The 23,008-nt window shown below is 37.1% G+C and overlaps 1 protein-coding gene across 2 annotated transcripts; it reads left to right on the plus strand.

The window, feature by feature from the left end:
* Positions 1 to 2,283: 2,283 nt before the first annotated feature.
* rbm27 (RNA binding motif protein 27) lies at positions 2,284 to 20,880 on the plus strand. Of its 2 annotated transcripts, none has more exons than XM_028467415.1 (21): positions 2,284 to 2,474; positions 3,991 to 4,109; positions 6,503 to 6,630; positions 6,802 to 6,881; positions 7,836 to 8,029; positions 8,676 to 8,990; positions 10,554 to 10,778; positions 12,312 to 12,497; positions 13,120 to 13,266; positions 13,336 to 13,489; positions 13,569 to 13,722; positions 14,028 to 14,255; positions 14,335 to 14,466; positions 15,257 to 15,382; positions 15,467 to 15,541; positions 15,618 to 15,794; positions 15,925 to 16,029; positions 17,975 to 18,199; positions 18,332 to 18,415; positions 18,521 to 18,640; positions 19,141 to 20,880. In XM_028467415.1, the coding sequence occupies exons 1-21, from the start codon at positions 2,416 to 2,418 to the stop codon at positions 19,243 to 19,245; spliced, it is 3,138 nt and encodes a 1,045-aa protein (XP_028323216.1). In that variant the 5' UTR covers positions 2,284 to 2,415; the 3' UTR covers positions 19,246 to 20,880. The 2 variants fall into 2 exon arrangements, with proteins under 2 accessions (XP_028323216.1, XP_028323217.1); XM_028467416.1 differs by having other exon boundaries at positions 15,618 to 15,752.
* The last annotated feature ends 2,128 nt before the right edge of the window (positions 20,881 to 23,008 follow it).

Genomic DNA, 23,008 nt, shown 5'->3' on the forward strand with positions numbered 1-23,008 from the left:
TAATTAATTACAGAAACTTTATTTATTTTTTTTAAATTTTTTTTTAATTGTTAAATGTTTGGGTTTTTTAAGCAAAAGTACATAATATTTACATATAACAAGGCACTTGAATGTCATATATACAAAGATCGAAATAACAATAGTTAGAGTAGAATACTAAAGTCAAAATCACAAGTTCAATCTCTACAGAGAAAAACAAAACATCACACAAATGAAGAAAAATATTAAATAAAATTACATACATATATATTTTTCTTAAGAAACAACTAATCTGTAAATGTGTACAGCTTCATGAGAACATATGTATGATGATAATAATAATAATAATAATAATAATAATAATAATAATAATAATAATAATAATAATAATAATAATAATAATAATATTTTTCTTTATAATTAAAATAAATTGATATGGATGCATTTAGAATCAATCTGAGAATCACGCGACTTTATATCGCGATCGATATCGCCAAAATCGTTTTTTTTTCCAACACCTCTGAAAGGTACAGTAGAATACAGATTTAAAAGGGACTATGGTTTTTCTATCAGTGTAAATTCTTCAATCATGTTTAACAAATTATTTGCTTTATTATTATTATTATTATTATTATTATTATTATTTTTTTTTTTACATTTTAAGGGATTTGAAATATTGTAAAAAAAAAATTGTGAAAGGCATTAAAATGAGGTTTGATTTTTGAGTATTTTGCTTTGTGTATAAAAAAAGTGTCCAAGTATAATGATATTATTTATAAGGAAGTCATGGTGTGAGTTTTTTATTATAGGACCAAAGATAATAAACCTTTTATGAAAAATCATTTATTTGAGGGACTTTAATGGAGAGCCAGTTATGAATATTAGACCATAGAGCTTGTAAAATTGTACAGTGGAAGAAGACCACTTGTTTCAAAACCAAATCTTTGCCTTGGCAGAGCACTAGATTCGTAGGTTCCATTCAATATCTTAAAATGGATTTCTTTCAATTTACGGGGAATGGGAAATTTTAAATAATGAGTTAATTCATTAGAGATACTTTTTTGCCCGCGAAATTGAAGGAGGATCCGCGCAACCTGGCAACGCTTCATACGGAAGAATAAACCAAACCGTGAAGCATTCTGGGAGATATTGTTAATAGTTAAAGTAATGTATCTTCAATATATATATATATTCGCCTTGTTTAACGTTCATATTATTTTAATTGATGAAAGGACATCAAAATATTAAATAAGCCTTTTCACACTCGTTCACACTTCCGCATTAGGTCAAAGGTCAAGAGGGATAAACTCGCCTTGGCTGACGGTATAGGAAGCGAGTCTGACAGAGATTTAGATTATTTTCCCGTTAGAGAGTTAATTCCTTGAAAGATTTTTTTGCGTAAACACAGTATCAGTCTCCGAGGCAGAAAGACCGAGTTAGCTGCTAAAGCTAATGCTGCACACGAGCTGGAAATTCTGTTTTTTTCTGACTTTTAAAATGTTTCAGCTGATGTCCATCTTGTGCACTTCCTTCACATTTGGAAATTGAATTAAAATTATTGGTTAATAAAAAACAACCAAGGACCTGGTTAGTGAATGGTGAACCTCGTAAATGTACCTTTTCAAATTGAGAACTCATACTGTCCTTTTCACACTCGGAAATCTCACTTGTCCCATCAACAATAATAATAATACTATATTTTATTCATAAGCGCTTTTCAAAAACTCTAAAACACGTTACAGTTGTTAAAATAATTACACAAGTAAAAAAAAACAAAAAAAAAACAATATAATAAATACAGAAAATACATAATCAAAAGTTGAAAGCTTGGGAGATGGAGTGTGGAAGCAGAGGAGGTCTGTCGCTTTAATATTGTTTCTCTCATTGGTTTTACAGAAGTGCTCGAATATGTGCATCATTCCCGGGTAGAGTCCGAATTCGCCCACTGGAGACCCAGATAGTCTGTGTTTCCATTCACTAGGGTGGAAGCGAGGGGACGATCGCTTCTCATCGGTTTTTAGAAGTGCTCGGATCGGCCGAAATTGGCATCACCAGAAAACCCTGGTCACCTCCTCTAGTCCGAATATTAATAATATGAACACTATTAAAACACTAACGATCTCTGGAATAACAATTAAAACGCTGTTAGGTTGGAAATATCAACAGAGGGGACGAGCTTGTTTACGTTTTTATCCCTCTCGACCTATGACCCCCCCGCAGGTCGCGCATGCGCAGTTCCAGAGTGTGAAAAGGCTTATACGGCTCTCGTTTACATTACGACATTTTCGCTCGTGTTGCCGTGCCGTCAAGCTTTTCGTTGGAACTGCGCGTGAAGAGAGACCAGGAGGCCTTTCTGCTTCTTAATGCACAGACTATGAAAGTAGCCTCATCAACGCACACCTTCTTTTTTTAGGCAGCTCTGTGGACTCTTTCACCATGATTATAGAGAATGTGGACGCCTTGAAGACGTGGCTCGCAAAACTCCTGGAGCCCATGTAAGTGTTGAAATGACATTTAGCCCGCATGCTACGTGTAGCGGTGCTATCCGGCTAACCAGTCAACTAGCCAGGCATCAATGGAACAACAGTGGCTGAAGCCTACTGGCGAGTTCTTGAACGAGTCGTTAAAAGTCGTCGCTGCTAGCTTGTCTTACTACGCCGTTAAAAAGATGGATTAGCTTCCAGTCTGTGTAGCCATAGAAATAAAAAATGTTGGCTTATGTTTGGCTTGTGCTGTTATTTTTAGGAAGTCATGCACGTTGTGGGCGCCTTAAGTCTTTGCCTGACAACAATCTGCAAGATTTTACTTATTTTTCTAGCTATGCTTAAACTGCCATACAGAGTTTGCATATGTGCAAATAGTATAACACAGTAATAAAGCATTATCGTTGTATTAACTACAAGGTAATAGGGGTGTGCCATCTAAGGAACGATTCGATTAGGCAACGATTATTAGAATATTAACGATTATCACCGTTTATTTTTTTCCTCACTTTGTGGCTATTTCATACTTTAAAACAAGGTATATATGTCTGTGTCAGTATCCATGAATTAAAGTAATCAAACTGATGTCACCATTATTTATATTTATGTCAAATTGTTATTAACGTAATAATCGTTGATTAATCGAATCGTGATGTTCCTTAGATGGCACATCCCTTCTTTATATCATTGTAATATTGAATTTTTCTGCCCCCCCCAAAAAAAAACTGCTTAAAAAACATTTAGATTATGTTTATCTCATCATATGAAACCTTTCTATTGATATAGAAAGTGTCTCTTACCTATAAAGCACTTTTAAAGATGCATCCAACAGTAAAAAAAAATGTTTTAATCAAATATTTTTGATGGACAATTTGTGCACTTTGTTTTTGTGAATTGGTGTCATTTTCTACATATTTACCGTAGTAAAGTTCAGAGATTACACAGTAAACAAAGATTTTACAAAATATTTTGTCCGTTTAAGGACGCAAAATATTAATAAATAATGGTAAAGCGATTTTTGGCTCTATTTATTAAGTATTTTATTTATTTATTTGCATACTGTAGATCAAGCTAGGCCATTTGTGACCCCTAAACCCAATTTATGTTTTTATGGTATTTATCCACCTAGATGTATTTATTACCTTTAACCACCACCAATCATTATTTCGTCATCTACTGACTTTGACATTGTGACCTCTTAACTGTTAATGTATCACTGAATCCTCAATAGCTTCCCCGGCTAGCAACATTTCAAAGTACTTTGGGAAAATAAAATGCAAAATAATCCCATAAAAAGACAAATCCTTGTAAGGCATCAGACTGAGGACAAAAGCAGAGATTAAAAAGTGCATGAGTTTAGTTTCAGACTGCTACAGCTACAATATTTGGTGCTTAAAGATTACATAGGAAAAGGCACAGCTTGTTGAATTTCGCCTTTGTCATGTGTATATGTTTTTTTCTTTATTTGCTTTGTTATTTTTATTCCCAAGAGTATCTAAACATTAGACGACTCTCTTTTACTCTGCAGATGTGATGCTGATCCCTCTGCGTTGGCCAACTATGTGGTGGCTCTTGTGAAGAAAGACAAGCCTGAAAAAGAGCTTAAAGCCCTTTGTGCCGATCAGCTTGATGTGTTCCTACAAAAAGGTACAATCTTTACCCATGGATCTTTGTTCATGGTCAAGGTGCAGTGTGATTGTGCTCAGAAGAAATGACTGCTTTTGCTAAATTAAACGCGCTGGAAATGAAAAAAAACCATAATGTGTAGTCCCTTTGTACAGTCCAATGTCTCATCATGTGAGAACAAGCATGAGTCCTCTGGGATGATGCTGAAAACTTTTATCTTGGACAGACTATCACAATCTATGGAAATAACTTCACAAGATGTGTGGTAGGGCTGCCAACTTTGGTCATTTAGTTGACTAATTGGTCGATGCCGTCGACCAATGACTTTTTAAATATGAAGGGACTTTGACTTTCAATTTTAGCATTAAAAGTTGTTCATTATTTGCAAAATAATGAAAGGACACTTTTTTTAATTTATTGTCTTTCAGAGATGCAAAATAAAAAAAATATTTTTTCACTTATTCTTTTTTTTTATGTCATAGATTATCGTAGATTGCTTTCTGATCAATATATCTACAATCGCAGTATTATATATATTTTATAAGTAGATGGGCTTTTTTTCCTGTTAACTCTCGCCGCTGTCAATTAAGTATGTGACACAACGCCGCATGTGCGCAGTCCACATGCATAGCAGACGGCAGCATCAACCTGACTCTCATCCGCGCACTCATCCTGCTGTGCAAAGAGGATCCAGTTTCGACGAAATTAAGGATTACATTCAAGACCGAAGCAAATGTAACTCTACAGGGCCACTGGTGTGTGGAAACTAAATCAGGGCAGATACCCCAGACTCCTTCTGGCTGCGAAGCGACTCCTGTGCGTCCCTACCATCCATGCCCTTCTCCAAAGTGGCCTTAATGCTCATTTACAATTTTTTTGTTCATCTGCTCACTCGGAGTGTGACAATATCTCGATACGGCGATATATCGCGATATTTTTCTGCACGATTGATTATCGATATGCTACCGCTAAGTATCGTTTTTTATTTATTTTTTTCCAAAACCTTTTCTGCTTTTTCACTAAAATGTGCAGGTACGTCATCACAGAAATGTTGTCACTGTTTGTTGAAGGAACCAATATATTGTTTACTGGAATATTGCACTATAATGGTGTCACTGGAAAGAAAGACCCTATTTTTTTTGGAGATATTTATTTTATTTATTTATTTACATTGGTATGTTGACACTTATGTACAGAAATGTTGCACTAAAATAGTGTCACTGTTCATAGGACACTTTTTTTTAATTTATTGTCTTTCAGAGATGTAAAATAAAAAAATATTTTTTCACTTAATCTTTTTTTCTTGTTATGTCATAGATTATCGTAGATTGATTTCTGATCAATATATCTATAATCGCAGTATCGTCATGTTATGAGATAATCGTTATTGTGAGCTTTGTATCGCGTATCGTATCGTGAGGTACCCAGAGGTTCCCACCCCTACTGTTCACATTACCATTTAAAATGTGACCTGTATCAGACTCCAGTGTGAATGGTTTGTGGCTCCAATCTGACCCGCGTGCGCGTTGTCACATTTGTCTCAGAGTTTTTGTGCAGTGGATCTGGAGAATGAATGAGCGGGTGGAGAGGAGGACAAGGGAAAAGAGAGGCCAATATTTTGTTTTGGTTTTTGGTGGTTAAACAGACCGTTTATGATATGAACCTTATTCAACCTTTGGCCCAAACTCGAAACTGAGACCGACGGGTCCGACAGACATTAGGTATTTACAACCGTGCCCGACCCGAAACCTACAATTAAAACCTATTTTTTTCCCCATATAAATGACATATTTACGTTTGTTTTAGTGGTAAACCTGCTTTTATTGACACTTAACAGACAACTGTTTGTCATCATTAGATCAGCGCACGGGGACACAAATGGACGTCTAACACACACAGGTGCACAGCACACGCTAGAGATGGCTCTGTTTACATAATCCACATATGAAATATAAAGATAATCCTTGTTCTTGTGAAGAAAAAGGATTTATTCAACAGTGGATGCTTCAAGCGTGTCTTAATTCTGTCCCTCTGCTCTGATCAGAGGACAGTACGCTGCAGCATGACACCTCTTTTTTTTTTTCTTTTTTTTTTTTGGTTGACGAATCGCTACCTGTGCCAAAGTCTTGGTCGACCAACCATTTCCTTTGTTGACTACAGCCATAATGTGTGGGCAGACATCTAAGATCATCTCTAAATCCTGTTGGTTCCTACTTTGCCCACTGGAGGGAGTTTGTGTTGCTAAACATGCTAACCGTGTGTGTTTTTTTTTTTTTTTAATGTGGCGCTTGTGGTATTTTTCGCACAGTGACTCATCATTTGAAGTTACAGAACTTTTCTTTTCTCTCAGACTAAACACAAACTGGGGTTTTAAATGAAGAACACATTTGCTAATATGATTGTTTCATCTGCAGAGACCATGGGATTTGTGGATAAGCTTTTTGAATGTCTCACGACTAAGAACTACCTTGGAAATCCTGTTGCCAAGGAAACCCCTAAAGAGGAGATGAAGCCACCTGCAGCCAAATCTGATGGTGTCGAGGTAAAAGGAGTTGGTGTGATATTTGGTGGCTTCGGTATAACTCAAACAAAAGTTTGATAAATATTTTATTTGAGAATAATAAATTATGTTGTTAGGTGTGGTTTTTTTTTTTTAAATTTGTTTTCCTAACACAATTTGATGTTGTAATTTGACTGTGACCTCTCCCTAAAGGCTGGAACACTAGAGGAGGAAAGGGACAACAGGAGGAGGAGGAGTCCTTTGAGGAACCGTTCTGATTTCAATGAATCCAGGTATTTCTGCGGCTACGAGCACCGTTTTTCTCCCCACAAAAGATGCTGCGCCATGTGAGCGGCGCAAAACTGCAGCTTTTGCAGCATCTTTGACAGAAACCTTGGGTTTTGCATGATGTTTTGTGAAGCTCGCACCATTTGGTTACATTTGCATGAGTTGTTTCCAGCCTCATAAGCTCTAGATTTAGCCTGATGATGATGATGAAGGCCCCAGGTGTCCAGTATGTGCTTGTCCCTCAGCTGTGACGCATGTAGTAACAGTAGACGGTATGAAAAAAGGACTGAGATATAAAAGTATATATATATATATGAGATATAAAATTAAGCTCCTCAAGTGAGGGGCTCAAATTGGGTTTCTCTACTTTAAGTATTTAAACATGTTGCTGTATGTATACCCTACAACAATTTATGTGATTGGTTTTAATATTTAAAAAAAAATTGAACAGTTCTCCAAGCAGACCCAGCAGTCACTAGATAAAATGAACTGAGCTAAAAGCGTTTCCTATAGAGAAAAATTATATTTCAAACCTGTTTTATCCCATCTAACGTTTGATTTATTGGTTTGATACGTACTGTCATCCTGTCCCTTAAAAACTGCAACTATATAGGGTTAAATTTGCTGAGCAAAATGCCACACAGGCACATGTATTAACAAGCAATTGCACAAAATGTGTTTTAAAACAAAATAACTTAAAAAAAAAAAAATATATATAGGCGATATGTAACTGTCAATATCGCCAAAATAGACAACTCGATATATCGCCCAACACTACATGTATGCAAGCGTGAATACTCAAGCTCTCATGAAGTTGTTTGAAGGGTAGAGAAATCCAAGTTTAATCATCAGTGCTTCACAAGTTTTTCCATTAAAACTTGATAAATTTGTTCTTTTTTTTTTAATATTATGATCAGAAATAAATGTAAACTTGACACCTCGATCCACAAACATCACAGGGGCCGCGATGACAGGAGACGGGACGAGCGCAAGCGTCGGGAATTCGATCGGCACGGGAAACCCGGCAGCGACTCTCACCGCGAGCGCCACGACCGGCGCAGGTGCAGCCCACGTGGGAGGAGCTACAGCCGCAGCCGCAGCAGGAGTGGCAGCCGAGGCAAGAGCAGAGACAGGGAGCACAGAGGAGGCAGAGGTGAGGGTTTGTACACACACACACACAGACACACACATCCTTTCCTCACAACCAGTAACAACATAACTGTGAAGAACACCCAGGGGTGTCACTGTGCTTTGTCAACACTGCAGTAGTGAAGGCTTCATTAGTAAAGTACAGTTGCTGGTGGACACATCCTTGGTTTAAGGTGCTTTAGATTATTGAGAGTAGTTGTTGCGTTATTGGAAAAGTTGCCTGGAATAGAGGAACAATGTGGACAGCTTTGCCTTCACATCAATGGGGATTCAGCAGTGTGTCGTGGAGTTGGCCTTATTACTATCAAGGTGAATATTGAATTGGTTGATTAGCTTGAGCTCGGTGAAATGTTGGCGCTTGGTCATTTTTGCACACAATTTTCAGGTTTGGATTAGAATTTGTCAATTAATTTATAATCCTTTAAAAAAATCATCAAAATGTCCTTAATTGAGAGGGAGTTTTTTAATCATGTTGTTGATTTAATGTTTTCACTGCTGATTTTAATGTTCTTATAGATTTTTAAGCTGCTTTTTGATCATATAAAGCACATAGAATTGTCTTGTGTATGAAATGCATTATACAAATACATTTGCCCTGCCTTAAATTTTGATTTACTAATAATTATTCTGTATTTAAATTTACTCGACAGATTTCAAGTCCAAGTTTGAAATGGAAATCAAAGACAACGACAGCTACAACTCGTCCATCCCCGCAGGCCCTCAGCAGCACTCGTCCCCTCTCCTGCCTCTGCCCACCCCTCCTCCACACCCCTTTTCTTCCTCCTCATCATCATCCGCTGGACACCCAGGATTGGGAGGTGCTCCAATCCCGACAGCGGCCCACCTTCCAGACAGCACCACCGATAGCTGGTCTGGATACTATGGCACGCAGAGGCCAGAGGGAATCAACAAACCGTTCCCCAACAAGAGCGGCCCACTCAAACAGCGCTGCAGGGATTATGATGGTGAGCACAGACCACTGGTTTTTTTAGATCACTGCTTTAATTATCGGTTTGAGCTCCGTCTGTCTGTGTGTCTGAGTTAAAGGGGACAGCTTTTCTCAGTAACCGTTTGAAATAGGAATACCAAATTCAGTGTGTGGCTTCAGGGTATCAATACCTTGATGGAGTTCGTAAATGAGAAGTGCACAATTTCAGAGTTATTGCCCATGTTCCATTTTTTTTACTCTGTTTGAGGCATCTTCAAAGGGGACAGCTTTATTTACAAACCGTTCAAGATAGTTAGTAATTTTATATTCTGATGTGATAATAATATTTTCTTATGTGTACATCTAAGTTCTTAGATTTAGGACATTTAGGAAAAGGTTGAGTTATAATGAGAATCAATCTGGTGGGGGATGTTGATGACTGTCTTCTTGTTTTTCCTAGTTTGGTGTGCGGTTTGTATAAAACTGAAGGCTGAACTCAATGTAAAACCTTTAAAAATAAGGTAGATCAAATGATTGAACAGGGTGAGGGTCGAGTAATTTGTTTCCCTAGCATTGCTGTAAACTAGCCATTCTTCACTCCACAGAGCCTTCAGTCAGTGCATCATTTAGTCTTTCACTAATGACCAATGAGTGTTTAGCACACTCCCTCTCTGTCCTAAGGGGGAAGCACCAGCAGAGAAAAGCAGCACAATAGCATCTGAACTAAAGCTCCATCCCTGATGTAACCTTCAGTGGCAGGGCTTAAACCCCAGGGAGCCACTTTGTTAATGAGACTACAGGGTAAATATATGACGTGGAAACTATCCCTGACTTGAACTCAGGCATTTGTTTGTCGTGGTGTTTTTGGTCTTTTCATTAAAACATTGTTTGGCTTTTGTAAATAACTTTTCAGATGTAGGTTTGACACACTCGCTATTTCCTGAACTTTTAGAAGTGATGATGAATGTTATGGCTTCTTATATATTTGAGTGTGCATTTTCTGGAGCAGAGATGCGGAGGCTTTAAATAAAGAATATCATACATATAGTTACATATGTAAACAACGGGTTTTGTGTTATGATGGGTATTCCTGTAAGTTTTTGGTTGACGTCATCGATGCATCAGGGAGTCATTGTTGCCTCATTAGACAGGTGCAGGTTTTTTGGGCTCAACGAATGTAACCAGTAAACCAGTACCGCACATTCATTTCATCTCACAAACCCATTTGAACATTGTTGAAATTCTACCAGCAATTGGAATGGCAGCAGTCAAATGTGTTTATAAAGTAATCTGTAAAAAAACATAAAATGTCACCTTTATTGTAACTGAAAGCATAATATGTTAAGGTTTCATTTATTCAGACAAATCTTTTTTTCAGGAAATTTACTTTGATCTCCTGAAATGTTTCGACTGCCAACTGTCAGTCTTCCTGAAAAAAATTGTCAGAATAATTGCAAACTTAACATTTTATCTAAAGAAAAAAAGAAAACAAAATGAACTTGCTGACATTATGTAATTGAAACCACTATTTTAAATTGCTAATGCTAACACGCTAACTTGTACTGAGTGTAAAATAAAATCTTCTCTTTCAATCCCACAGAAAAAGGCTTCTGTGTCCGTGGTGACCTTTGTCTTTTCGACCATGGTAGCGACCCTCTCATTGTGGACGATGTGAATTTGCCCAACATTATCCCTTTTCCGCCACCACCCGTCATGCCCCCCGCTGGCATGCCCATGCCCCCAATGAAGCCGCCCCCTTCTCTCAGGATGCCTTCAATGCCACCCTTCAACCAGCCTCCCCCACCAGGCGTTTTCCCCATGACAAGTAAGTATCGCTGCCACTTTATTCTACAATCTGCAAACTCTACAACACTCGTGTAAAACAGGGCTCGGGGTCCTAATTCACCCTATTAGGGATCCGATCCAATCTGGCCTGCCAAATGATTTAGTAGGTCCAGATAAGAAACTGAAGACTTGCACCTTTAGTTGATTGGAATATGATATTTATTAGTTAAAAAAAAAAGATTGTTAATTGGATTTTATTTTATGTAGCCCACTTGATGCCATTGATGCCTAATATTGTCCCTGGACTATGAGTTTGACACATCTTCTTAAAAAGGTTGCACAAATCTATAATGATTTAGGAGAGAGGCAAGAAGAATATCAGTAAAAATTGGTGAAATATTATTAAGTTTTTGACTCTATTATACACTGTCAAGTAACTAATCTATTTTTATTTGATTTTTAGCATTCAGTAGTTAAAAAGTATGCAACTAAATAATTGTGTTTTACTTTATGAACAAAATGCTTCCAGTGGCTGGATTGGCTGCAATGATGAGTTTGATGTGTTTTATAGAACGGTTGAAGTGGTGAATAACTCGCTTAGTCTAGTGCAGCTGCATGAATAATCACAAATAACTGCAGGAAGTCATGTCCTTTACAATTACAAAGGTTAGAATCCATTTTAGATGTTTTTTTCTGAGATATTTATAAAAGCATGTCATTTCATAGAGTTGTTTAAATGCTTGTATATCAGTGTGAGTGCAGCTGCTCAAACGCCCCTTCCCCCTCTCAGGTCTAACCCTCCGTCCGGTGAAACCAGCGTTGATTCCGTGGTGATTTCAAAATAAAATAAAAATAACCGTTTTGAAACGTAATCACCAAATAAGGAACAGTCAAAAGAGAAGTCCAGAGGAGCTCAAAACTTGTGAAAGAGCCTTAAACTATCTTCCTCTCTCTCACTCGTGTGTCTGCTTGGCTGTGTGTGCACGTCTGGTGCGTGCTCACGTAGCTACTCAAGCTCTTCGGCGATTGGCTCTGGCCACACACGTGACTATAGTGACTGTGCTTCGCTCGCGGTAGACAATTTTATGAAATTATTTATTAACTGTAGCATTACAGGATAAACAAAGCTTTGAACCAAGCTCCAGCCATGTTGCAAGTATGAGCTGTCTGTCCCTGAACACTGGAGATATTTGAGGCACAGTCAGACAGACATAGATTCCTTGCTTTTATAGAAAGATATATATATACATACATATATATTAATTGATGGAAAAACTCACAGGCCATTTATCTTCGAGCACAAACCTACTCGTCTAATTGTTAATTCCCATTTCTCCCACTATCCCAACTCATTCTCTTGGCACTGGTTAACGATTGGGGGGGGGAGATTAAAATATTGTTAGCTTTCCATTTGCTGGAAAGTAGCTGGAATTGGCACATTTTCTATTGCGTTACTGTAGTCTTCATACTTTGATGGTTGATTTAAAGCAGCACTTTGTAAATATGATCAAAGACTTGCTGCTTGTTTGTTCCTACCGTTGAGACATCAGCTTGGGCTTTGTGTCTCCCTCAGGACCCCCACTCATAGCAACAAGTGGGATCGATACCCCCAACCATCAACCTGCAATCACTTCTTCTCCTCCGGTCGGACCTCCTAGCATGGGGCTACCACCTACTCTTCCTCCTCTTCCTGTTCCTCCTCCTCCTCCCTCCACGTCTTCATCTGTGTCTCTTCGTCCCCAATATATCCAGTCTGAGTGTAAGCAGAGAGGCTTTTTTTTTATTAAGACTGAGACCTGGATGATTCTTTGACATTTTACCCCTAGTTTTTGTTTGTAGTCACTAACATTTTTTTCTGTGTGCTCAGAAATTGAAACATTGTTTAAACTTTGTAGTTTTGCTTGTTTTTCTTCACTTTCACTGTTAGGTTTTTTTTCTTGTGCATGCACTGGGTTGTTACCTGGTGCTGCAGTAACAATTGTGGCCCACAAGGTTGCACTATTTTATTTTAAAAAAATCATTGGTGTCCCATCAACTCTTGAGAGCTGTATGGTTGTTCAAAACTGCTTATGAGTTTAAATTTAAATACAAGTTTTATATGGTTTTTTGTTTTGTTTTTCTTCTTTTTTTCTTTTTATTTGCTTGAAAAAAAAAAAAATTGCATTCTTGTTTTTTTTTTTTTTCTTTTTTTTTTTTTCAGTCCTATTCTTTGATGGGATGGATGACTTAATTATTGTTTATGCAATCCTAAGGATTTTTCTCTTAACTTTTTTCAAAACTCATTAAACTGTAAATCATATTAATACCCGTTACAGGTTATCTCCAGTGGAAACTTTGATCATTTTCATCACTATTAAAGGCTTGTTTTTTTTCCGGCACAGATAACTATGATCCAGAGGGTTATAACCCTGAGTCTCCCGGCCTAACTGCAGTGGGTCGCAACCCCTATCGCCAGTTCATCCCTCGAGTTCAGACCCAACGACCCAACCTCATTGGCCTCACCTCCACTGATGGACAAGGCCCCAGAGGTAGAAATCCTATAACTTCAGAAAGAGAGTTTTTGGTAGCTAAAGAGGTTGTTTTCTATTTTTCTCTAGCTGCTAACATTGTGATCCAGACGGAGCCTGCTGCTACACTAAACACACCTGGAGGTAACGTGTGCCGCTTCATCTCAGAGCATGACGGCAGGAAGAGGCCGATGGGACTAAATGCAGGCGATGGACCAGCAGCTAAAAGACCATGGCAGGAAAAGTGAGCATGCACGCACGCACATTTGTCATTTCAATGATATGTGGAGGCATGTCTTGCAGTAATGTTCTTCCTGTTGTAGGCCTGGTTTCAACAATCAGCATAAGGGCAGCTTTCCAAAGAGGAATCACTACGTCAACACAAAGTTGGAGGTGCGCAAAATCCCCCGAGAACTGAACAACATCACGAAGCTCAATGAGCATTTCAGCAAGTTTGGAACCATCGTCAATATCCAGGTAAAAGTTTCCTCTGCTGTCATGCATGATCAAGAGCTGCAGACTTAACATTTTTAATAAATTAATTTTTTTTATTATTATTACAATTAAATGAATGCATTTATTTATTGCATAAATGTGACCATTACCAGCTCTCCCTAAGGAAGGGTAAGAAAAACTTTATTAAAGGGAGAATATAAAAATAAAGTCTAGTGTTGCACCTTCGTGAGGGAGTCGGAGTAGGACAATGGAAGGGGCGGTGAACAGTATTTTTTTTAAGGTGATTTAGGTCTGGAGCTTCATTTGAATGTTTGCTCTTAACCCAGGTTGTATATGGTGGAGATCCAGAGGCGGCTTTGATCCAGTACACAAAGAACGAGGAGGCCTGGCGAGCCATATCCAGCATCATGGCTGTAATGGACAACCGCTTCATCCGTGTGTACTGGCACCGTGAGCCTCCCGCCAACAGCACCAGCCTCCAGGAGCAAAGCACAGGGAGTCAGGTGGCTGGGTCTACGCCCAGTCAGTTCCCACAGCACAGCAACCTGCACAAGGTCAGTATCTGAACACTTCAGTAGTTCTGTGCTCTGGTTTCTGTTCTGTCTTATTAAATATTAGCTTTTTTGCATGCAGAGTATCAAGCAGCACAATCCTGCAGCTTATGTGCTGAACAAGACTGTGCCAAAGCACCACCTGCCTGGAGCTGCTGGGACTCTCGCCCCAACCAAGCTCGACAACGTCAATCCAAATGCAGACTCTGTCAATGTAGGTCAAAAAAAAAACCTCAACTGACCCTTTCTGTTGTTGGGTTGGGGTCAATTACATTTTTCAATTACGTCTTCAATTATCCATGTTCAATTACAACTCAATTATGATTAAAGCGACCAGAATTTTTTTCCAATTACAATTACAATTATTATTTTTCCACTGAAAGTCAATTACAATTACGTTCTCAAAAAGCTTGCATTCAATAAATCACAATTAGTGATCCTTGAATATATAACCCCATAAAACTTAACCTCCTCTTGTGTTAGCATCTCTTATGATAATGGTTTGGTTTTGACCCATGTGTTAAATTAGCTGTAAAATACACAAAAAATATTATCCATCATCTAATTTGTTTCTCATCTCTTGGTTTTCTTGTTAGGCTTCCTAATCAATTAAAATATTAATATTAATATTTTTGGTGTGGGCGTCTGAGCCTTTTTTCTGTCAGTATAGCCCTTGATTTAATTTTTGTTAATGGTAAAATGAACCTCAAGAGAAGTGGCAGGTAGTGGGAAAAGTTGGTCTGAAACACATTTTCACGACTGGAAGATTTGGAGTTGATTAAATTGTAATTGACATGGAAATTCTAAACTGTCAATTACAAAGTAAATTATCTGAACTCAATTGCAATTCAATGATGATTACAACAGCAAGGCATTTTATTAATTACAATTACAGCATAATTGTAATTATAAATTATGCGATTTCAATTACCATTGACTCCAACCCTGTTGTTTGCATTATTGTTTTAAAGATTTAACATTTTCATCTCATTTTTACCCTGCAGACGCCCCCCGTTCTGACAAACGCCCAAAAAGGCTCCTACTCCTCCACAGCTTTGAAATCATCCTCAAAGAGTCTTGGTAAAACAGGAAAAGCACTGGAAGCACAGGAGGCTTTTAAAAAGAAGCAGGTATGTTTTTATCATGCTTGTTTTCTCATTGACAGGAACATTTTATGTAAAAAATGGTAAAACAAGCTCTTTTTTTTCTGTTAGGAGGCACTGAAACTTCAGCAGGACATGAGGAAGAAGAAGCAGGAGATGTTAAAGACTCAGATTGAGTGTCAGAAAGTAAGAGCGGCTCAGCTTTGATAGGATTTTTTTTTGACACTTTGAATTGTCTGACTCCTTGTCGTCCTGCTTTCAGACATTGATAAACCGTCTGGAGAAGAATCGAGGTATGAAGCCTGAGGAGAGGGCCAACATCATGGCTACACTGAAGGAGCTGACGGAGAAGATCACACGCCTGCAGAATGAAATGAACCCATCGTCCCAACTCACGGTCAGCAAGAATAACCACAGCCAGCCCAAAACAAAGACTGATGTACGTCTATAATCATTAACATTACAGTCTGCATAAGATTTGATTTAGTTTCTGATCGAAGGGGATTTTTTTTTATTATTTTTTTTTTATTTATTTATTTGTCATTTCATTTTCTCCTCCAACCCACCAGGCCCAGAAGGAACTGCTTGATGCTGAGTTGGACTTTCATAAGAAACTAACCTCTGGAGAGGACACCACAGACCTGAAGAGGAAACTGGGGCTGCTACAAGTTGAGGTACTACAAGTATACATCACACCCATGACTAAGCACAGAGACACCATAAACATGTTTTGGAGCTGAATTTAAAGTTCTGATGCCAAACAGTAAAAAAAAAAAGGATGGTGGAAAATATAGATTTTTATTTATTTATTTTTTTAAACTGATTAGTTTAGGATTTTACAGATTCTCAACTTTCTCAACAAGTATTCTACAATGTTGGGGTTAGAAAGTATTGTTTTGCCTTTTTTTTTCTTAAAGCATTAAATCTTAACTATAATATGTTAACGTTTAATTTATTCAGACAATGTACTTTGATTTCCTGACATGTTTCAACTGTCAGTCTTCTTCAGAGGCATCCACTGAAGACTGGCAGTTGACAGTCAAAACATATCAGGAAATCAAAGTCAAAAAAGTTATCTGAATAAAAGAAACCTTAACATAATATTCAAAACAAAACAAAATGGTTATGCAGAAATCTAAACGATGTTTTTTTTAAATAGTGGCACAAATATCTATTAGGACATTAATAGATGAGGACATATAAGGGAATCATATATAGATTATTAGCCTAACAGTCATATTTCTTTTACCACCTATTCCATTTTTCTATCCGTTCGGATCCGATATGAGCAAAATGAGGCCAAACGTACTGAGGATGTTTTTAGTAGTTTTATTTTTATTTATATATTCGTAACTTCCATTGTTTACAGGCTCTAAAATAGCGAAGTTTCTATTCTGCCGTTAAACAAACGAAGAGTTGGCATAATGGTTTGGTCATGGGTTTATTTTTTTAATGTGCATTATGTAAAACATATTTCCCCTCCCTTGTCATATTCAGGCCTGCTTTTTCAAATAAATAATTTAGACTACTTAAGCCTATGCTGGTATTTAAGGATGCGGCCGCTTTTAACATTGTTTTGTTTGTTCCCTTAAAGATATTTGAGTTGGGATCACAACCTCACACTACTCAAACATGTTGCCTATTTCATGTTTTTGTGTTTTTTTTTTTTCGGATTTCAGGCCCTTGAGTTTTCAAAGGCTCAAACTACTCTTGCTGGTATTTAAAAATGCATAGATACCTGTGTTCTAACACCAGCCCCATCCATCCAAACCCTCCCTCTGCACTTTTAACTGCTGCCACTTTAGCAAACCCAGAGGACGAGGCGCTAACGAAGTGGAGGGTCATTAAAGTTTGAGCTGCTGCTTCTTTAAAGGAAAATCAGTCGTTGACCAATAAAGGCAGGACTGATGTGAGAGGGAAGAGTTGCTCATTTACAAATGGAAGAGTGACAACTGATGGTCAAAGGTTAGATCGTAGTGCTGGAGATTATTTGAGAATTTAAGAAAAGCTTAGGATTGTTTTTTTTTTTTCAACCTGAGGGGTCGTGACCCCATGTGCAGTTGCCAGGAAATAAAATGGGGTCACCTGAAATGTCTAGTTACAATAAAATAAAATTTAAAAAAGGACTGATTAAAATTATATTTTTACATTTAAATTGTTTTTTTTTTTTTTTTTTTAAAAATGTACTTTTTAAAATAAAAACAAAAATTAAAATGAAAAATATAAAACTTTGAAATTTAAAAAAACTACTTAAATGTTTAAAAATTGAACTCTTCTACAATAAAAAAAACCAATACATTATATCACAAATGTATATACAGTGCATTAAGAGGCTGAAAACTCAGAGCTTAAATAATGTTTTTTGTTTTTTTTTAATTAAAACAATCTCATACAACTGTGTTCTATACTTTCACTTTCTCAAATATAAATCTAGTTCAAATAAAACGCAGTATAAAAATATCTGAGCTCGCGCTTATCATCTGTGCACTAATCCTGGCTACTCTGTATTTGTAACTCAAACCTTTTTGGCGTTTGTTTTTCGTGCTATGATTGTAACAGATTTAACTATAAAATGAGGCAGTATCCACTAAGCCCTTCCCCTGCATGTCTGTCCTCTAGGCCACACGCTTGGGTCTGATCAGGCCTCCCACTGGTCGAGGGCGGGGTCGCGGAAAGATGGCAGGAGAGCACGGCCCAATGTACGCGGGCCGCGGCAGGAGCCGAACTCGTGACGCATCTCGCGGTGGGATCGTGAATCGCATGGTGGTCGACCACAGACCCAGAGCCCTGGCCATTAGCGGGGTTACTCAGGAGGAAAAGGAGGAACTGATGCCGCACTTTGTGGTAAGAACATGAGATTTCCTGCAATTCTACACATCAAAACACAGCTTTGATATGAAAAAAATCTGAATGGTTTTAAACTGTGCTCCTTTAAAAATTGTGGTTTATGTAATTTAACCCTTCCGTCATTCGTAGAAATTCGGTGAGATCGAGGACCTTCGAGACCAAGATACTAATAGTGTTGTCATGACTTTTAAGACTCGAATTGAAGCAGAAAATGTAAGTATTCCTTCATTTTTAAGAAGTAAAATGAATCAATGAGAAACAATGCATCGCCGTCATTTATTACAATCCTTTTCCCTGTTTTATTTCACTTTTATTCAGGCTGCAAACCACGGCGCTAAGTTCAAAGGTCGCGTTCTGCAGATATCCTGGTACAAGCCTAAGACGCCCTCAGTTACAACAGAACCAGAGGAGGAAGAGGCTAAAGATGAAGACAACATGGTACCACACACGCACAAACACTGCTTTCCAGACTGTTTTTTTTTTTGTTAAAGAAAAAAAAAAGAGGGCGACTAACATTTTAAAGATTTAGTTATATCCACAGATTTTACTTGCTTATTTCTTTTCTGGCGCTTGTTAATTTTTTACCACTACCCCCAGTGGAAACCCAGTGCGAGCCTCTCAGTACTAAGAGCTTCTTTGCCCCATGAGTGAAGCTGCATTACTGTCAGGTGAAATCCCTGCTGCATGCTGTAGTTTTTTTTTGTTTTGTTTTTCTGTTTAAAGCTGTAATCTTCCCCCAATGGAGAGTAAGTTGTGACCTCAAAACAAATCCCATCACTTTGTTAATGTTTGTGGAACTCTCCAAAAAATGATCAGTGAAGTTAGAAGATTTTTAAAATGCATATAAAGACACATCGTAATAATCTTTATCTTACTGCTGTAACTGACTTTGGAAAAAACTGCATCTAAATCTATTGATCATTGATTTGTTTGAACAGAAGGATGCTCGCGCCTACTTGCCAGGTGAAGAGGAGGAAGAGGAGGAGGAGGAGGAGGATGAAGATGAAGACGACGAATATGAGAGTCGGTCTTGGAGGCGATGAGGTCGGGACTCGTGTACCCAACCAAGACAAAGGAGACTCCACCCCCTCGTTGTCTGTTTTCTTTGCAGTATTTTTCTGGACGAAGTCATTTTTAGATTCTAATCAAAAGTTTGTTGTGTTCCTCAGACGACTTATTTAAAACCCTCTCACTTTTGCTGAGAAAGAAAAACCATAGGTTGTTCTTATAGATAGAGAAACATGTATGCTTCTGTGTGCTTCACCAGATGATTCATATCAGTAATGCACAACATTTGTGTCTACTGTGAATAGGTATTTTTATACAAACTTGTATTTAAGCTCTTTTTTTTCTTCTTCTTCTTCTTCTCACACCAGTTTGTCTTTTTTTTTTTTTCATTTGGAAAAACTGAGAACTTTTTCTGAGGCTACCAGAAAGATCTATTTATTTTTCCACATGGTAAATACGCTGGGATTGTCATCTCCCCCCCCCCCCCCCAATTCTGCAATTACAATTATTCAATTTAGAAAAAAAAAGACTTCCTTTCATGACATAATTGTCAGTGCAGGTACAGAAGTAAAAAAAAAAGTGCAATAGAACAAACCTCTGCAATGTTTACAACTCGCTGTGTCACGTCACAATATACTGAAGTAGTGATTATTTACTTTCTGCCCACTTTAGTTTACTTCTTCACTCATTGTCCAGTATCACTCTGTACACACACACACACACACCTTTTCCACGAGTGTGGAACATTTTCACTTTTTCTACTCCGTCGTCACCCAAAGGGGCCGACAGGATAAAGATCAGATCATCCCATTTCAAAAATGTGAGGTCCAGGTGTTTGAATGTAATACTGAACAGTTGATGTTAATATATATAAGTATATGGATAAATATATTGTTATGACAAAATTACTTTGCCTTACACCGTAAGAAAAATTGCTGGATTTTTTCAGGATTACTTTTTGTAAATTTTTATAAGTGCTTGAAAAATGGAATTACTGTTGTTACATTCTTGGTTAATGTCTTTTTTTTTTTTTTTTTTTTTGGTTTTTTTTCTTAAATGAAAAAAAAAAAAAAAAAAGTACAATATACGGTTTTCATAGAATACCAACTCTAAAGTTGCACGTTTTGTTCAGAGCCAAGCACCTCTCGATATTCATTTTTGCATCTTTGCAGTGTCTGACCAAAATCTCACTGTAACAGAATAACCACATTGTGTATATCCAATTTTTTTTTTCTTCTTAATACTGTTTTGTTTTTTGTTTCTTTATCCTCGGGCTGGGAGGATGTGAATTTGTAAAAAGAAAAAAAAAGTGACATAATTAAGAAATTACATTTTCCCACCATTATTCCCAGCTGAGAAGGCACTTGCATGAGTAACACCTGGAAGATTAACCACATTAATTTTGTCCCTTCTTATGTACGCTACTGTCACACGCGTGTAAAAATTGTAAAATGTTTATTGGATAATAGTTTTGGATTTGTTACTGTTTATATTTGCAGGATGTGGATGTATTTTCTTCATGTGTTTTCCTTTGTAAAGAAATTGATTTCTAATTTACAAGCATGTTTGCTTTTGCCAATAAAAAAAATGGAGGAATGGGGTGCTTGTAACAAGATTAAAAAAAAAAAAAAAAAGAAGATTATATCAATTGAATAAGAGGGGGAAAAAAATCAATTTGGAAAAAAAAAAAAAAAAAACATGATCAGCATTGATAAACAAGGGGAGGGGGGGAAATGCAAGCAAAAGCATTCCAGAAAAAATTTAACCTTAAACTCTTGTGTGGTGTGTTTTTTTGCTTCATCTACTTCTTTTATTCATATAATTATTTTACATGAAATTTCAAATATTCAGTATTTCAAACACGTTTATGAGGAAGTTAACGGCATCTTTTTGATTACTTAAATTGAGGTGTTCTTACTCTAGTTGGCAGCAATGAATTCAAAGAAAGAAAAAGACACTCTTAGTTGTGGAAATTTGAAAGTGTACAAATAAAGCCTTATAAATAATTAAATATATATATTTTATCATAGTAATGATTTTAATAATTTGGAAATACATTTATGTTGGTACCAAAAATAGTAATCTACATATTTAGCAAAGTACAGTACACCCATTATAGGCTGTTAAATTTGTATGTTTAGGGTCAAACAATAACTCACAGGGCTTTGATAGGCTGCTAATCATTCATACAATAAATCAGGGATTTTCAAACTTTTTTGGCTCACGTAACCCCATTCTCTAACTTTTGAACACATTTTGCTCAGAATTCTGTGAAAAAACAACTATAGAGCATAATGATGGAATGAATGAGTGATAACACACATTTTTGGTGTCATTTTGTTGTTTTTTGTCTGTTTATATTATTCGGTATATTGTTCTCTTATTTTGTGTGTTATTTAAATTATTCTCTCAGTGTGTGTGTGTTTGGTGTGGTTGTTTCTAATGTCAATTTGTACATTTCTCTGTCACTTTTGTGTATTTTTGTCTCAGTAAGTGTGTCTTTATTGTTGTTTTGTGTGTTGCTAGGAATTTTTAGTATGATCGTTTTTAACTAGAGCTGGGCGATTTTGCCCCCGAAAAAAATTCTCTGATTTTTTTACAGGAGCTTCAATTTTCTGATTAAGAAATCAGATGACTACATATTTTATAACATCACAATTAAAAATAATAATAAACTCTTCTGGCTCGCATCGCGCTACGGTAACCCACAAGGACAGAATGTGAAAAAGTCCAAAAAAACTGGTGGGAAAAAATAAATATATATATATATATTTTTTTTAACTCAAATTTGCAAAATAAAAATCTTTTTTTTTTTATCTACAAATTCGATTAAATTGATTTTTTGCCCTGCCCTTCTTTTTTTTTTTTTTAAATGTTTTTATATATATCTTTAATGCCTTCATTTGTAAATTTCTACTCTCTCTTTCTCTCTCAAGTACCGGCCCTGTAGTGCGCCGCGTACCCCCATTTGAGAAACCCCGCAATAGATTGTCTCCATATAGAGGAGTGATCTGATTGAATATGTTTAGTGTCCATCTCCGAAACACAATAGTTCACCAGAAAACAAGACAAAGTTCAACATTACCCTATAGTCTAGAATCATCCTCATCTCCTTGTATTAATCAATGTTTAATATTACAGGTGGTGATTAGTCCGGAAGTGCTCACGAGGCGTTTACGTTCTGTGGTCCGTACAAACACGTGCAGAGTAACAACCAATCACACGGTGAGCGGCCATGATGACAATACCGCGACAAGCGTGAATATTTTTCACTAAACAGAGCTGACAGAGGAAAATGGCGTGTAGTAAGGTACATACTTGCGGTTTTAAAGCATCTTCTTTTTGTGATTCCAACGACATATCCAGGTCTTTTAGCGCCAGGCTGAACGCAGCTCCGAACGGCTTCTCCGCGGCGGGCGCCATGTTTGTTTTGACACTGTTTGGTGTTTATTTGCTCTGATTGGCTCGGTCTTTTTCGAGCCGAGGAAATGAGCAGAAACTGCGGTTTTTATATCTATTTTTAATTAATAAATTTTTGTTTGTTTGTTTGATTGAACACAAATTAGCTATTACAATAAAGGGCACCATATGTCATATGAAATTATTGATACCAAAATGCACATCTGTACAGATAATAGATCAGAGAAATACGATGACACACAATAACTAAGGATAAAAGGAAAGAGAACTATGAAAACGACCCAACTAAGAAAAGAAGAAGAAAAAAAAACGCACGCTTGTAGACTACGTCACTTTTTTCACTTGCAATCTTTACGACAGAGCTCCTGGGACGTAATA

This window comes from Gouania willdenowi, chromosome 14 (genome assembly GCF_900634775.1).
Source record: "Gouania willdenowi chromosome 14, fGouWil2.1, whole genome shotgun sequence".
Classification (NCBI taxonomy): Eukaryota; Metazoa; Chordata; class Actinopteri; order Blenniiformes; family Gobiesocidae; genus Gouania; species Gouania willdenowi.

What these genes read in the sequence shown, in the direction of transcription:
- rbm27 (XM_028467415.1), top strand. Translation starts at nt 2,416, where the DNA reads ATGATTATAGAGAATGTGGACGCCTTGAAGACGTGGCTCGCAAAACTC. An exon ending in AAAAGACCATGGCAGGAAAA is followed by an intron (nt 13,490 to 13,568) that starts GTGAGCATGCAC and finishes TTCCTGTTGTAG; the next exon opens with GCCTGGTTTCAACAATCAGC. An exon ending in AACTGATGCCGCACTTTGTG is followed by an intron (nt 18,200 to 18,331) that starts GTAAGAACATGA and finishes CGTCATTCGTAG; the next exon opens with AAATTCGGTGAGATCGAGGA.